The 17,836-nt window shown below is 40.7% G+C and overlaps 1 protein-coding gene across 3 annotated transcripts in view; it reads left to right on the forward strand.

The window, feature by feature from the left end:
- CPNE4 (copine 4) overlaps positions 1–17,836 on the forward strand; it is a 603,237-nt gene that overhangs the window by 452,732 nt on the left and 132,669 nt on the right. For all 3 annotated transcript variants that reach the window (XM_045037596.1, XM_019810707.2, XM_003992123.5), the window contains one exon: positions 16,259–16,330. In XM_045037596.1, coding sequence (XP_044893531.1) covers positions 16,259–16,330 — 72 coding nt within the window. The remainder of the gene's footprint in view (positions 1–16,258; positions 16,331–17,836) is intronic.

The following is a 17,836-nucleotide window of genomic DNA, read 5'->3' on the forward strand; positions in this document are numbered from 1 at the left end:
TTTTTTCATTTTCTCCCAGCCGTCTGAACATTGAAGTGACTTGCTTACCTGCACACCACTTTTTTCTCTTTTTTTAAACATTTATTTATTTATTTATTTATTTATTTTGAGAGAGAGAGAGAGAGAGAGAGAGCGAGCAGGGGAGGGGCAGAGAGAGGGGGAGAGAGAGAGAATCCCAAGCAGGCTCTGCACAGTCAGTCCAGAGCCTGATGTGGGGTCATGAGATCATGACCTGAGCTGAAATCAAGAGTCAGACACTTAACCAACCGAGCCCCTCAGGCACCCTAAGTGCACGCCATTTTTAAGTGCAGGAGCCATGAGTTAAATCCAGGCCTCCTAGCTCCCAGACAACATCCCCACTGGAACTACTGAGCAGCTGAGTGCCTCACCCAGCCTGCAACACTCCCCTGCACTTTTAACACAAGACTGAGAGAATGACTGATCCCTAAGAAACATCTGCAAAGCCTGTATCCTCCGTCTGATTCTGCATCAGATTTTGGTCTTTGTAATGTTTTGACTACAGAAGAGACCCAAGAGGGTTTGCAGCACTAGCAATGAGCAAGTTAAGAATGTTCATGGGTCCATGAGGATGGGGGCTTTAAATCTTTGTCTCCTTCTAGAGGCTTTTGCTCCAGAGACCCTCCCTCAGCTCTGTTGCAGGGCCTGCATCTCAGGCTCCTCCTCCAGGCATGCAAGAACCTCTTCTACATGACATCCTTGTAAACCAAGCAAATTTCCATCCCTCCACCCCATTATTGGTAGGGAATGGCTCTATTGTTTTTCTGTACATAAAGACAACACACACCCCTTTTAAAAACTGTTCAGAAATATACAAAACTAATAAAATCATCCTTCATCACAACATTGAGAGATAGTTAGTAAACATTCTGGTGTATCTTCTTCCAGAGTTTTTCTTATGTATGCACATACATACAGTTGTTTTTTTCAACAACCATTTGGTCATTTATACATGCCTTTCGTTGCTTGCTTTTTTCTCATAAAAAAATATCTTGAACATCTTTCCATGTTAATGTACATACTTCTACATCTTCTATTTTAAGGGCTATAAAGTATTCCACGGTAGCAAAAATCATGTAAGGCCTCCCGTATGTCAGACATGAAGGCTGTTTCTAGTTTTCCACAATTTTAAACGACACTTGAATGAGCATTGTATTATGTATATCTTCATGCCCCCTGATACTGAATTTTTTTAGAATAAATTAATAACAGTGGAATATTTGGGCACACATTTTAAGGTCCTTGATACAAATTGCCACATATCTGTGTAGAAACATGGTAGCAACTAACAGTGCACTATACTGTGCACAATGGTATTCTTTGTATCCTCAGTAATGCCTCCCACTTTTAATCTTGTTCCTTTTGAAGTCTCTTTCAGCACAGGGAAAAGAAGACCACTGCCCCAAACTGGATGTCACCCACCTGCCCCCGTTAGAGGTTCCTCTAGTCCCAGCCTAAGCAGGGAGGACACAGAGGAGCATGACCCCTCAGGTCCCTTGTGGTCCTGGAGGCGGGGCCCCCACAGGTTTTGTCCAGAGGCTACAGGTAGAATGAGGAAAGGAGACATTGCCTTAAGTCTCAGCCTGGGAAGGTTGCCTCGCTCTCAGACTTTGTCCTTTCTCTCCTTCATGTATGCCCCCAGCAGCTCCTGCCCTCCCATTTATCAACCACATGTTGGAGACTCCCAGTTCAGGCCTCTCCTCTGAGCCCCAGACTCATGTCTTTAGCCATCTCTAGATACTGACTGCACTCAGTTGACTCACAGACTTCTCAGACTCCACAGCTCCAACCACGCCACCATCTCCCCTTGCTCTCCCAGCCCACCCCCTCCACCAGCTCCTCCTCTACTGTGCCCCACCCAGGGAATGGCACCTCCACTCTCCCAGATGGGGAGGCTCCCAAACTGGGAGCCTTCTTTTGTACCACTCTCCTATTCTCTGTGCCCCACAGCCTTCCCATCAATCAATCAGTCACAAAGCCCCATCAATTTAGTGTGTTAAATATCTTTATTATCCACCCCCTTTTCTCTTCCACTGCCAGTATCCCAGTCTAAGATAAGTCTGTAATTATCTCTATGTGGGGATTGATAGGATGGGAGAAAAAAGAGGAGGAAGGAACATTTCCTAAGGATCTATATGTGACTGATTCTGAGATTTTGTTAATAATACTCATTATGCACATGATAAGCCAATGGAGTAGATAATATCACCATTTTACAGAAAAGGAAGCTGAGGCTTGGAGAGGTTAACCTGTCCGCTCTCACACCAGAGTCAACATTCAGAGCCCTGTGTGTGATTCTTTTTTTTTTTTTTTAATTTTTTTTTCAACGTTTTATTTTATTTTTGGGACAGAAAGAGACAGAGCATGAACGGGGGAGGGGCAGAGAGAGAGGGAGACACAGAATCGGAAACAGGCTCCAGGCTCTGAGCCATCAGCCCAGAGCCCGACGCGGGGCTCGAACTCACGGACTGCGAGATCGTGACCTGGCTGAAGTCGGACGCTTAACCGACTGCGCCACCCAGGCGCCCCTAGCCCTGTGTGTGATTCTTGTTCTACATTATGTAGTAAGAGTGAAGTTAGAGAACCAGTTGGGAGGCTCTTGCAATGGTCTGAGTGAGAGGGAACGTGCTCTACGGTAAGCTCCTACGGTAAGGCAAGGAGTGAGTATGAATCACTTTGTGTGTCTGGTAAGGTTTAACACAGGACCTGCCTCTGTCATTTGTGGAAGGCAGAAGAGTATAGCAGCTAAGGGAATGGAACTGGTTGGACTAGGGAGGCTAAGGGAATGAGTGTAGCAGCTAAGGGAATGGAAGATGTCCTGGCTCTGGGACCTTGAGCAAGTTATCTAGCCTCTCTGTAGTGGGCTAAGTGGTGGCCCCAAAAAAGATACATCCACATCCTAACCCCATAATCCATGAATGTGGATTCTTTGAACAAAGAGTCTTTGCAGATCTAATTAAGTAGAGGATCTCAAGATGAAGAGGTCATCCTGGATTACCCAGGTAAACCCTTAATCCAGTAACAAGTATACTCATAAAAGAGCTCCACAGGAGAGACACAGACATGAAGGAGCATGCCACATGAAGGAAATGGAGTCATATAGGGACACATCAAGGAATAATGGCAGGCACCAGCAGCTGGAAGAGACAAGCTATGGAAACCTTCCATAGAGCCTCCAGAGAGAATATGGTCCTGTAGACAGCTTGATTTCAGGCCTCTGCCCTCCAGAACCAGGAGAGAATACATTTCTTTTCTGTTCTGCCACCGAGTTGGTGGTAATTTGTTATGGCAGCCGTGGCAAACGAATACACTCTCTAAACTCGTTGCTCTCATCCGCCAATGGTCATATGATCATACTTCATAGGGCTGTCATGAGAATTAAATAAATCAATACACATAAGGCAATTTAGAGCAGTAGCTGGCACATATTAAGTTCTCCTGAAGTAGTATTTATTATGACTAATAAATGATAATAATAAATTTATTATGACTAATGTTCATTAGCTGAGTGACCTTAGTTATCTTTGACCCTCTGGTTCCTTCAGCTGTTGAATGGTAATAAAAATACTTATTCTGACCACCTCAAAGCTGGAGTTTGCTTCTTTCACTTAGAAATGGTCACAGAATTTCTCCAATCCTCCTCTGTCCTATGGACTACTAATTTAGTTGTGAGCCTCACTGAAGACAAGTCACAGACTGCCAAAGATGACGGTTGAAAAGTGCCTCGTGCCCTTGGCCTAATGAAAATGCGCTACCCTGGGCACTGGGCTGCTTGGAGAAGACAGCTCTTTCTCTTTCTCCTGATTGCCACGTAGTATGACTGGGGGCTGGTAAAGGGTGGACTCAGAGCCAGGTCATTTGTGATGAGGAGGACTTACACCCATCATCAGAGACAAAGGTGGATAATTAATGCACAAGCAATTCTTAAATCCCTCTCAGAAACTCTCTCTCCACTCCATCCCTTGCTAATGAAGTCAGAGAAAGGGTAAAAGCCTGTAATTACACTTGAAGTAATTAGAACTCTGCTTAATAGAAAGCTTAAGACAGTAAGTCCAAACCAGTAGATCACCCATTGTTCCTGTCATTCTGAATCATTCTCCCCAGGGTGTTCCTTTTGTAAGCCTCCCCTGGGGAAGCAAGGACTATACTGAATTCCCATAAAATGTATGCACACATGCATGTCACATGTCCTCTCCCCTGGATGGCTGACAAAGCTTCAGCATGTACCTTTCTTAGTTCCCACAACTTTACCCATTAATGAAAGTCTAAATCAGAATGGATTAATTTAAAAGGCCTTTCCTATAAATCTTTAAAATCTGATCATATCATACTAAAATTGTCTACATTCAATACTCACTTTCTTGCTCAGTGCTTCTCAACTTTAATGTGCATGCAAATCACCTGGGGATCTCGGTGAAATTCAGATTCTGATTCAGTAGGTCTGGGGTAGATCCTGAGAGTCTGCATTTCTGACAAGTTCCCAGGTCATGCTGGTGCTGCTGGAGGGAGCCAGATAGGATAAGGAGGGGAGGACACACATTAGGAGCAAAGCAAAAGTTCTTCCCTGTCCCACAGGTGACCACTTTCCTCCTACACAGCAACTGTTGAAAGCTTCTAATCATGAAAAATGAATAAAATTTGCCCATTGAGGAGAGAGGGTATGAGTCATCCTAGGCAGAGAGAATAGCCTAAGAAGAAGCACAGTTCTTGAAGTTTTTTAAAAAGTGTTCTTTAAAATATTTTTAAAGCTTCTCTTTATTGTTTTGTACATAGGAGAGGCCAAAGATCTCAGGAGTTACTCTGTGCTCAGACAACAATGTGGGTCCTTTAGGTCGGCAGTGGCAGCAAGGCAACCAGGAAGTGGAGGGACAGCACCAGGAGAAGGCTCTCCTAGCACAATGCAGACCTTGAGCAGGTCTGATTTCTACCAGGTGAAGTAATACTGCCCAGCAGTCTTGCTGAGGGAAGTGGTAAGGTAGGGATTTCCCCAGAATCAGCCATCACTGAGGCATCCTTTCCCGGACTTTGAACCTGATGCTAATACTTCATGTATGAGTTCCCTGTGTTTATAGTTACAAATTATCACAAACATTGTGGCTTAAAACAACACAAATTTATTTTCTCACAGCTCCAGGGGGCAGAAGTCTGCAGCCAAGGTGTCAGAAGGGCCGTGCTCTTTCTGAAGGTTATAGGGGAGAATCCATTCCTTGCCTCTTCCAACCTCTGGTCCCTGCCAGGTCCTTAGCTTGTGGCCAACATCACTCCAAATGTCCAGTGCCTTCAAATCTCTCTCTGTTCCATCTGCATGGTTTCTTTTCTTCTGAGTGTGTGTTCTCATGCACCCCCCCTTCCCCCTGCCCACTGATTCTCTCTTATAAGGACACTGGGATTGCATTTAGGGTCCACTCAAATAATCCAGGATAATCTCCCCATTTTAAGATCTTAACTTAATTAAAGCTGCAAAGACTTTTTGCCATATAAGGTAATATACAGAGGTGTTAGGGATTAAGGTATGAATATCTTTTGGGGGGTCATTTTTCTCTTTTTTTCTAATTATAATAAGGGTTTTTGTTTCTGAAATTAAATCAAAGACATCTACACTTAATAGAAATACAAAAGTATGAATTGTCCTTATTACTCGTTCAGACACTGCCGGAATACCCAGACATGTGCAGTAATCATTGAATTTAATTTTTAGAATATTTTACCAAGTTTAAACATGTTAAAACGTGGGTGTTTTAAATATTGTTTTGATACTTGTAGATATCCAGGAAGGAAGATAAAACATGGTTTACTTAAAATCTGTGGCTTCATTTATAACTGTTAAGATTTAGTTTTTTTTTAATATGAAATTTATTGTCAAATTGGTTTCCATACAACACCCAGTGCTCATCCCAACAGGTTCCCTCCTCAATGCCCATCACCCACCTTCCCCTCCCTCCCACTCCCCATCAACCCTCAGTTTGTTCTCAGTTTTTAAGAATCTCTTATGCTTTGGCTCCCTCCCTCTCTAACCTCTTTTTTTTTCCTTCCCCTCCCTCATGGTCTTCTGTTAAGTTTCTCAGGATCCACATAAGAGTGAAATCATATGGTATCTGTCTTTCTGTGTATGACTTATTTCACTTAACATAACACTCTCCAGTTCCATCCACGTTGCTACAAAGGGCCATATTTCATTCTTTCTCATTGCCACATAGTACTCCATTGTGTATATAAACCACAATTTCTTTATCCATTCATCAGTTGATGGACATTTAGGCTCTTTTCACAATTTGGCTATTGTTGAGAGTGCTGCTATGAACCTTGGGGTACAAGTGCCCCTATGCATCAGTACTCCTGTATCCCTTGGGTAAATTCCTAGCCGTGCTACTACTGGGTCATAGGGTAGGTCTTTTTTTTATTTTTTGAGGAACCTCCACACTGTTTTCCAGAGTGACTACACCAGTTTGCATTCCCACTAACAGTGCAAGAGGGTTCCCGTTTTTCCACATCCTCGCCAGCATCTATAGTCTCCTGATTTGTTCATTTTAGCCACTCTGACTGGCGTGAGGTAATATCTGAGTGTGGTTTTGATTCGTATTTCCCTGATGAGGAGCGACGTTGAGCATCTTTTCATGTGCCTGTTAGCCATCTGGATGTCTTCTCTTTTTTTTTAATATATTTTTTTAACGTTTTTTAATTTATTTTTGAGACAGAGAGAGACAGAGCATGAACGGGGGAGGGTCAGAGAGAGAGAGGGAGACACAGAATCAGAACCAGGCTCCAGGCTCTGAGCTGTCAGCACAGAGCCTGACGCGGGGCTCAAACTCATGGACTGCTAGATCGTGACCTGAGATGAAGTCAGACGCTTAACCGACTGAGCCACCCAGGCGCTCCAGTGGATGTCTTCTTTAGAGAAGTGTCCATTCATGTTTTCTGCCCATTTCTTCAGTGGATTATTTGTTTTTCAGGTATGGAGTTTGGTGAGCTCTTTATAGATTTTGGATACTAGCCCTTTGTCCGATAGGTCATTTGCAAATATCTTTTCCCATTCTGTTGGTTGCCTTTTAGTTTTGTTGATTGTGTTCTTTGCAGTGCAGAAGCTTTTTATCTTCATGAGGTCCCAATAGCTCATTTTTGCTTTTAATTTCCTTGCCCTTGGGGATGTGTCAAGTAAGAAATTGCTGTGGCTGAGGTCAGAGAGGTTTTTTTCCTGCTTTGTCCTCTAGGGCTTTGATGGTTTCCTGTCTCACATTCAGGTCCTTTATCCATTTTGAGTTTGTTTTTGGGAATGGTGTAAGAAAGTGGTCTAGTTTCATCCTTCTGCATGTTGCTGTCCAGTTCTCCCAACACCATTTGTTAAAGAGACTGTCTTTTTTCCATTGGATATTCTTCCCTGTTTTGTCAAACATTACTTGCCCATACTTTTGTGGGTCCAATTCTGGAGTCTCTGTTCTATTCCATTGGTCTATGTGTCTGTTTTTGTGCCAATACCATGCTGTCTTGATGATTACAGCTTTGTAGTAGAGGCTAAAGTCTGGTATTGTGATGCCTCCTGCTTTGGTCTTCTTCTTCAAAATTACTTTGGCTATTCAGGGCCTTTTGTGGTCCATACAAATTTTAGGATTGCTTGTTCTAGCTTCGAGAAGAATGCTGGTGCTCTTTTGATTGGGATTGCATTGAATGTGTAGATAGCTTTGGGTAGTATTGACATTTTAACAATATTTATTCTTCCAATCCGTGAGCACGGAATGTTTTTCCATTTCTTTGTATCTTCTTCAATTTCCTTCATAAGCTTTCTATACTTTTCAGCATACACATCTTTTACATCTTTGGTTGGTTTATTCCTAGGTATTTTATGGTTCTTGGTGCAATTGTGTATGGGATCAGTTTCTTTGTCTTTCTGTTGCTTCATTATTAGTGTATAAAAATGCAACTGATTTCTGTACATTGATTTTGTATCCTGCAACTTTGCTGAATTAATGTATCAGTTCTAGCATGGGGGGTCATTTTTCAACCCACCATAGCCAACAATGCTAAAGCACCTAGTGTCTGAGTGCAATGCCACCAAAAACCTAGTCTCTGGGGATCAATTAAAGATCTTCTTTCTGTCTTCATACTCACCCTGCTTCTCATACTCACTTATACCCTTTTTACCTACAGTTCCTCAACTCAGAGCATCATCTCTCCCCTCTTTGACTATTCAGTTCTCTTCCAGAAGCCTCAGGTCAGGAGTAGTCTCTTCAGAAATGCCCTACCTGACCTCCTTGACCAGGCCAGTCTTCCTTCGTGGCATGGCATTGCTTCTCCTTGTGGAGCTGGCATTTGACCTCTGTGTTGTATGGGAGGACAGTGCCCCTTCCTGCTCGTGTCTGCACTGTATTTTCAATACCCAGCACATAATATCCAATACATATTTATTGGATGAAAGGAATGAATCCTGGCTTCAACTCTTATAGGCTGTATGTATCAGCTTGTTAGGGCTGCCATAACTGAATACCACAGTCTGATGGCTCAAACAACACAAATCTATTGTATCATAGCTCTGGAGGCTGAAATTCCAAGATCAACATGACAGCAGTGTTGGTTTGTGGAGAGGCCCCTCTTGCTGACTTGTAGGCAGCTGTACTCACTATGTGCACATAGCCTTTCTTCTGTTACATATGCAGAGGGAGAACACTCTCTGATGTATCTTCCTCTTCTTATAAGGAGGCCAGTGCTGTTGGAGAATTTCACCCTAATTATCTCTTTTAAAGTCCCTACCTCCAAACACAGGCACTTTGTAGCTTAGAGCTTGAACATACGAATTTTTGGAGGGCACAATTTAGTCCATAATGTTATGTGACCTTAGGTAAACTCCTTAATTTCTCCAGGCCCTGCTTCTCTAGTCCCAGTTGCTTAGGGAAAAGAGACAGTATTGATAATTAAACAACAACAAATGAGATAAGATGTGTGAAGCACTCAACATACTATCTGGCACAGAGTAAAAGTTTTGTTTGTTTTCCCAGAAGCAGATAAGGACTGGAGAGTATGTAGATTATTGGAGGAGGTGAAGGAAAAACCAAAAGGGGAGTGGATAAGTGAGACAGGAAAGGGAAAATAACCAATAAAGTAAAGGGTGTGTTGTCTGACAAATCACCACTGGAAAAACTAGAGCTTCTTCCCACCAGGGAAACTTGGATGCCTGTGTAGAAAAAACACTGCAGAGTCACCCCCATCCCTGGGGCAAAAGAACTGGGGGATTTCTGTACCAAAGCCCATCAGTCATTGGTTGACGTCCACCGCCAAGGATGGTAATCCTCCCTGCTTTCAGCCTGCTGCACCTGTAGACAACAGGCATGGATACCAGAGAAAGCCCTGAGGCAATGAGATGCCCATGCCAGCTGTTGGTAGCCCCATTAGCCCTGCCATAGTAAAGCCTGAGGGGCTCTGGGCATGTCTTCCTCTCTCCGTCTCAGTGTGCCATCAGGAAACCTTGCCTATTCTCTGGAGTGGTGGTAGTAGTCATTGCTAGTTTGCAGAACTAGAGATGCTCCTTGACAAAAAATTCTGGAGCCAAACAAATGTAAGGAAGGCTTCTTACATGGTTGTACTTAGGGAGATGCACATCCAAAGCTCAGTTGATGTCCTACAGTTGAACTATCAAGCTTTATTTGATCCTGTGATTTCCAGACTTATTTCCACAGTTTTTCATGCAGTTTGTACTTACCTTTTAAGAAATAAAAGTTCTCTAATACATGATTTGGGGGTAATTGATTCTGATTCATACTAGAGAGGTCAATATTTGCCAAAGAAGTTTCTCATCAGTTCACCACTACAGCCTTAGAACAGTGCCTGGCACAGAGAAGTTGCTCAATAAGTGTGTTTTGTTACAACAGAGTCTTAAAGCAATTTCCAAAAAGAATCTGAAGATATTTTCAATAAAAGCAATCTCATAAAAAATGACTGTCTAGTCCCCAGAATGACTGTTTTGAAGGACTTTGAAAGAAATTTCAGCTGAATGTACACTTGCTGAAATATTGGACAAAGCATTTTTTATTTTCCTGGTTTGTTCCCATTCATCCAAATGAAACAGGGGACTCTCCTGAAAAATGAGAACCCATGGTGTTAGAATATTGTCCATTTCACAGGGAAATAAGTGTTTCCTCCCCTGATCCATCTGTAAATGCATATCATGCATGGCACTGATGTCCCTCTGGTCCAACATTTGCTAAAAAGAGTGTCTGAACTTCTGTTTCCTCCCCACACACTTCGCCATTTTGTTGAATGGTAAAGATTTCAGTTATGACCCCATTGTAGAGTAAAAAATAATCAAATTAGAGGGCTTCTGCCTTTAGGTCTAAAATTAACTGCCTTTTATAGGCAGCATATAGATGAGTCTTGGATTTTTTTAATCCATTCTGTAACGCTGTGTCTTTTGATTGGTTATTCCATTTACATTTAAAGTAATCATTGATAAATATGTACTTATTGCCCATTTTATTACTTGTTTTGTGATCATTTCTGAAGATTTACTCCAATCCTTTCTTGTCTTTCTCTTTTTCATGTTTTGCTGGTTTTCTTTAGTGATATATTTGGATTTCTGTCTCTTTATTCTTTGTGTATTTATTGGTGGTTTTTGATACATGCTTGCCATTATGCTTGTATATAAGCTCTTCTGCAAATAGCAGTCAATATTAAGTTGATGGTCATTTAAGTTTCAACCCATTCTTTCTCCTCTCCTTTCCACATTTTAGATACATATTATATTTTATATACTTTTTTGTGAGTTGCTTGACCGATTTTTTTACGGAAATATTCCTGTTTACAGCTCTTGTGTTTCCTACCTTTATACGGTCACTTATGTTCTCTACTTTCCACTCAAAGAATCCCCTTTAGGGGTGCCTGAGTGGCTCAGTCAGTTAAGTGACTGACTCTTGGTTTCAGCTGACAGTGCAGAGACTGGTTGAGATTCTCTCTCCCCTCCTCCTCCTCTCTGCCCCTCCCCAATTTGCACTATCTCTGTCTCTCTCAAAATAAATAAATAAACTTAAATAAAAAAAAAAAGAGTCCTCTTTAATGTTTCTTGCAGGGCTGGTTTAGTGGTCACAAACTCCGTTAGTTTTTGTTTTTCTGGGAAACTCTTTATCTCTCCTTCTATTCTGAATGATGGCCTTGCTGGATAGAGTATCCTTGGCTGCAGATCTTTCCCCTTCAGCACTTTGAATATGTCGTGCCACTTTCTTCTGGCCTGCCAAGTTTCTACTGGAAAATCCTGCTAGCCTTATGGGTTTTCCTTTCTAAGTTACTGATTTCTTTTGTCTTGTTGCTTTTACATTTTTTATCACTGTACTTTTCAAATTTAATTACAATATGTATTGGTGTGGGTCTGCTTTTGTTTATTTTTATGGGAGTTCTTTGTGCCTCCTGGATCTGGATATCTTTTTCCTTCTACAGATTAAGGAAGTTTTCAGCTATTGTTTCTTTAAATAAATTTTCTGCCCCCTTTTCACTCTCTTCTTCTTTTGAGACTTCTAGAATATGAATGTTATTATGTTTGATGGAGTCACTGAGTTCTCTAAGTCTATTCTTGTTGTTTTTTTTAATAATTCTTTTCTCCCTTTTGTTCAGCCTGATTACTTTCCATTACTCTCTCTTCTAGATCACTAATTAATTCCTCTGTTTGTTTAATCCTACTATTCATTACATCAAGCATGTTTCTTATTTCATTTATTGAGGCTTTTATCTCTGCTGTGTTATTCTTTTTTTTTTTAATTTTTTTAACGTTTATTTATTTTTGAGACAGAGAGACAGAGCATGAACGGGGGAGGGGCAGAGAGAGAGGGAGACACAGAACCAGAAGCAGGCTCCAGGCTCTGAGCCATCAGCCCAGAGCCCGATGCGGGGCTTGAGCTCACGGAACGTGAGATCGTGACCTGAGCTGAAATCAGACGCTTAACTGACTGAGCCACCCAGGCGCCCCTCTGCTGTGTTATTCTTTATCTCTGCATTAAGGGTCTCTCTCATGTCTTCCAGTCTTTTCTCAAGTCCAGTGAATATTCCTTGTGGTCATTGCTTTAAATTCTCTATCAAGCATTTTACTTAAATCAGAGGACTTCTAACAAGTGCATCCTCTTGCCAGGCAGAGCTGGCTGTTTGTTGGCCTTAGATGTCCTCTGACAAGACTTAAGGCCTTTCTAAGCCTGATGCAGTTGCCTCAGGAAACCTATATGAGAAGCGAGATTTGCAATGAATAGGGTTTTTTTCTATAGAACACTGACCCAGCTGGACATCCCTACCACTTTTGCCCAACAGTCCTAAGAATGGCAACATCATTGTTGATCATTATTACAATGAAAGGTTTGAATCCCTAATTATTACTCATTCTTTAGAGCTGAGATAGAGGCCTGGGGGCTGTAAAATTAAGTTTGTTTGATTGCTTGTTTGATTAGCCATTTGTATACCCAAATGCCCACTTATTAAGAAGGAATATTTCTGAGGATACTACTTATCTTCCTAGTATTTGCAAAAGGTAAGAGCTGTAACATAGTAGCATTTTCTTTACACCCAACAAATGAGAATGTTGGCATTTCTAGAAAAGAGTGAGGGAAGAGAATGTGACCATCCAAGTTCTTGTGAGTTAAGTCTCCCTTGGTCTCACTTGAGGAATGAAAATGTGGATCTTGGAAGACAGGGTTTGTAAAGACAGTGTGCCCATACCCATACCCAGTAACCCAATGAGTGGGTTATTACAGTGCTGAAGGGGTGGTGGGGTCACTTTGAGCCATAGGGGTAGGACACCAATGTGGATGAAACAATGAGAATGGAGTATTTTTATTTATTTATTTATTTATTTATTTATTTATTTATTTATTTATTTTATTTATTTTTGAGAGAGAGAGACAGAGACAGAGTGTGAGCAGGGGAGGGGCAGAGAGAGGGAGACACAGAATCCGAAGCAGGCTCCAGGCTCTGAGCAGTCAGCACAGAGCCTGACGCAGGGCTCGAACCCATGAACTGTGAGATCATGACCTGAGCTGAAGTCTGACACTCAACTGACCAAGCCACCCAGGCGCACCTGGACAGAAGTATTTCTGAGGCCAAATTTATTTAGTAAAAGATATGTTACCTTTCTTTAGTCAGATGTTGGCCTGGCTGCTACTTACCAGTGACCCTTGTCAATTATTCGTGTGTTTCCACTATTCCTCCTTGCTGAAAACCCCCTGGAGAGAAACTATAAAGTCTTCCTAATGTCCCTTTGCTGTTTGTTTTCCTGTGTTTCCTCTGTGTTTTGGTTCATCTCAAGTTCAAGAATGATGTCTACATTTTTCTAGGAAATTGTAGCTCTTCTAAAACAAGTGATAAGCTGTGAATGGCAGAGGGAGAGGAGATAATTTTGGCTACGAACCATTGGAACCTTCTTAATGAGTAGAGTGAAAAAGATGAGGAATTTAGATTTAGAGGTAACTATAAGAAGGAATGCCAATTCTTTATCATCTGAAATTTTTTTCACGTCATTTTATTGATAGCCAGCTGTGAATTAAAAGAAAACAACAACCTATGTTCTTAATTATTATGCTACACCCCCCTTAACCAAGGCCAATATCTTCAGATTACTTCATTCTTAAGGTTTAACTTGATTATTTCTTTTTTTTGTGTGTGTTTTTATTTTTGAGACACAGAGAGAGAGAGAGAAAGAGAGAGAGAGAGAGAGAGAAAGCACAAGGGGGGAGGGGCAGAGAGAGAGAGAGAGGGAGACACAGAATCTGAAGCAGGCTCCAGGCTCTGAGCTGTCAGCACAGAGCCTGATGCGGGGCTTGAACTCACAAACCACGAGATCATGACCTGAGTGGAAGTCAGACGCTTAACCAACTGAGCCACCCAAGTGCCCCTAACTTGATTATTTCTTTACAATCTTCTTCATGTTTACATATTGAGGGTTAAGTTTAAAAATATGAGATCAAGGGCTTAAAAGCAAACACATAAAGTGAAAATCCAGGAGTGAAAATTTTCTGAATCTGTTTCATGAATTTACTTACCAGCTATGGCTCGACATCAGTTTCTGAAGTCAGAGCCATGTTCAAATCCCTGCCACACTAACTCTAAGGACTGTGTCCTTGGAAAAGTTACTTAAACTTTCTGTGTCCTATTTTCCTCATGTAGAAAAGGAAACTAACAATCCCAAATTTGTAAGCTTATAAAATTAGCAATAAAGTGACCACTAAAACAGAAACCTTAATCAATTTCTCATTTCCTGAAGATTCTATTCTATCTCTCTGCCTCACTTTATCACCAAATTTACTGAAAGATTTGTCTTCATATGTTTGCCCCATTTCCTTCCCTCTTCATCTCTTCTTCAACCTACCTCAATCTATTTTCTGCTCCAAACCTGAACACAATGAAGCGTAAGTAAATATTTGGGGAATGTGTACTCCTTAAAATGGGAGTTCCCATTGCGGTCATCATCATCACCATCATCATCATCATCACCATCAAGCACCAGATGGTTTCTTAAAGAAATACTCTTTCCTCTTCAAATCATAGTCAGTTGAGAATCAGGATATTTTTATTTATTTATTTATTTATTTATTTATTTATTTATTTATTTATTTATTTATTTTGAGAGAGAGAGAAAGAGAGAGCGCAAGGGAGGATAGAGAGAGAGGAAGAGAAAGAATCCCAAGCAGGCTCCACACTGTCAGCACAGAGCCCAATGTGGGGCTCAAATCCACGAGCCATGAGATCATGACCTGAGCCAAAGTCAAGAGTTGGACACTTAACTGACTGAACCATCCAGGAGCCCCAAGAATCAGGATCTTTAAATCTGCTTGGCTTAGGAAAGTTCTATGATTTTTTTTTTTATTTAACACAAGCACACTCAGTATTTTCATTGCTCTAAGACAGAGACAAAAATATCTAAGGATGTCAGAGAATGGGTTTGTCTCCTTGCTTTTTATAGTGATCTCCTTTCTTATTCTGTAAATAATGTGTATATGTATGTTATTCCCTGTTGCTACATAAAAAATTATCCTAAAACTTGACAGCTGAAACAAGCATTAATCTCACAGAATCAGGGAAGAGTGTGGCTGTGTCCTCTGGATCAGGGTCTCTCACAAGGCTGCTGTCAAGGTGCAGTTATCTCAAGGCTCAACTTAGGGGAGGACCTGCTTCAAGCTCATCATGGGCCTGTTGGCAGACTTCTGGTTCTTACTGGCTGTTGACTGGAAACATCAATTCCTTGCCACTTGGGCTGTTCTGTAGGGCTACTCACAACATAGTAACTTGCTCTCCCCAGGGCCAGGGCTCTGAGAAGAATAAGAGATGATGATCAAGAAGGAAGTGACATTCATTTTGTAACCTAATCTCAGAAGGGATACTCCATCACTTTTGTGGTATTCTATTCATTAGAAGCAAGTTATTAGATCTATCCCACGCTCAAACAGAGAGAATTGCACAATGGCATGAATAGGACTGTTGGGAGCCGTCTTAGGTAGAGCTGCTTACCACAAAGTATGACTTTGTTCTCCCTTAGCAAAAGCACAGCTTTCATTTGATTCTTTTAAACCTCTTCTCTTTTGGGAATCATGGGTTCCATATCCATCAGGTCTTCAATGCCTTGCCATACTTTTTTTTTTTTTTTCAAAAAAAGGAAGTAAGAGGGGGATGTGACACATTCTGCTAAAAATAGCTCCCAATATAATGGCAACTTTGGTTGTCATCACATGTTGTGCATTGATACTGAATTACGAAGAGGACTCCAATGACTCCTAGTGGTTTTCTGAGCATCAGTTTCCTAATGACTGACTTTATAGCTTCCTAAAGAATATATTAAAAACAGAACTCTAGAGATTATAGATACAGAAGCTGTATATTTAGACCTTGAGTTTCTTTTCCTCCCTGTAGCCCATCACCCACTTTGCAAGAGGTTTTAGTGCTAATTTGAGATCATTCTGAAACTTTATCTGCTTTATCATAAAATGCATATCCAACATTTTCTATCTAATTTGGTGGTAAACGTTTCAGGAACAATTAAGTCACCTCTGAATTAACTGAATCATCTGTAATTTCTTATGCCCTCACTCTCTTACCTCACATGCCATAAGAAGAAAGAAAGAAGAACCTGTATTTAGGAGAGGCTTATGGAAAAATCTTAGAAAATAAACAGATACAGTGTTATAATTTCAAGTAGAGTTGTGAATGCAGAATTTTGTAAAGGAAAAACTAAAAAGTGGACAAACATTCATATAAATAATATCTTCACCTTTTGTTTTCTTTTGTGCAGATCGTTTCCCAGCGAAAACTGTCTAAATCCTTGTTGAAGCATGGGAACACAGCAGGGAAATCCTCCATCACGGTAAGCCCTCCCTTAGCAGCTCTCTGTCTTGGTGCTTAGATGGCGCTCGCTGGTCCAAACCTGCAGTGAGAAGCAGACTCTCTGCCCATTGGGGTTGATGCCACAACTGCCCAGCTGTCCAAGTCACCCCCATCCTTCTTGTTCCTTTTTTCTTAGTTATCCTTCTTGCCCATATAATTTTGACCCTTCCACCCCTAGGAAAAAGGAATAGAATAAGGATTTGAAAGTGAGGCCATTCACTTTTATTAAGCACTTCTGCAGTTAATATATAGGTTTTAGTGGAGGACGAAAATGGAGTTGTCAATGACATTAAGAATATAGAATTGTCTGGGGTTTTCAAATGATCAAACTACCTATCCCTGCTTCTCATTTTTTTTGAGAATTAAAAATCTGCTCTGATAATGGTTAGTCCAAGGTTAGATTTGTTGCCTAAGGACCAGAGAACCCAGCATTTAGCCCTCTTCTTTAATATAATAGTTTGGATTTATGTTATCGTTTTTAGTGGCCATTAACCACATGTGATTATTTAGACTTAAATAAAACTATTCAAAATTAAATAAAAGAAAATATCCATACCTTACACTAACCATGTATCAAGTGTTCATATATATCATAGCCAATATTTACATGTGGCTATGAATCTGGGGAGGGAAACAGAGATTCAGGAGGCACGGAGATCCCCCAACAAACTCAAGCCAAGGAGGTCCACACCAAGACACATAGTAATTAAAATGGAAAAAAAATAGGGATAAAGAAAGAATTTTAAAGGTTGCAAGAAAAGACAGTTACATATGAAAGAAACACCATAAGGCTATCAGCTGATTTTTCAGCAGAAACGTTGTAGACCAGAAGGGAGTAGCATAATATATTCAAAGTGCTGAAAGGGAAAAATTTGCAGCCAGGAATACTCTATCTAGCAAGGCTACCATTCAGAATAGGAGAGATAAAGAGTTTCCCAGACAAATAAAGATTAAAAGAATTCATGACCACTAAACCAGCCCTACAAGAAATGTTAAGGGGGATTCTCTGAGTGCAAAATAAAACCCATAAGTAAGAGTAAGAAAAATAGCACAAAAGCCGAAAAATTAAGTGTGTCTGTAAAAATCAGTCAAGAGAAGCACAAGATAAAAGGATATAAAATATGGTACCAAATATCTGAAATGTGGAGGGGAAAAGAATGAAGAATGAATTCAAAATTAAGGGACCATTAGCGTGATATAGACTGCTATATGCAGAAGATGTTATATATAAACTGAATGGTAACCACAAATCAAAAAACAGTAATAGATATGCAAAAAAATAAAAAGTAAGGAATCCAAGTATTTTACTAGAGAAAACTAATCCTGAGATAAAGAACAAGAGAATAAAGGAATAGAGAGGAACTATAAAAAGAACCATAAAAAAAGTAACACAATGGCAATAATTACTTTGAATGTAGATGTACCAAATACTCCAATCAAAAGACATAGAGTGACAGAATAGATTTAAAAAAAGAGAGAGAGAGAG

The sequence above is a fragment of the Felis catus genome, chromosome C2 (genome assembly GCF_018350175.1).
Source record: "Felis catus isolate Fca126 chromosome C2, F.catus_Fca126_mat1.0, whole genome shotgun sequence".
Lineage (NCBI taxonomy): Eukaryota > Metazoa > Chordata > Mammalia > Carnivora > Felidae > Felis > Felis catus.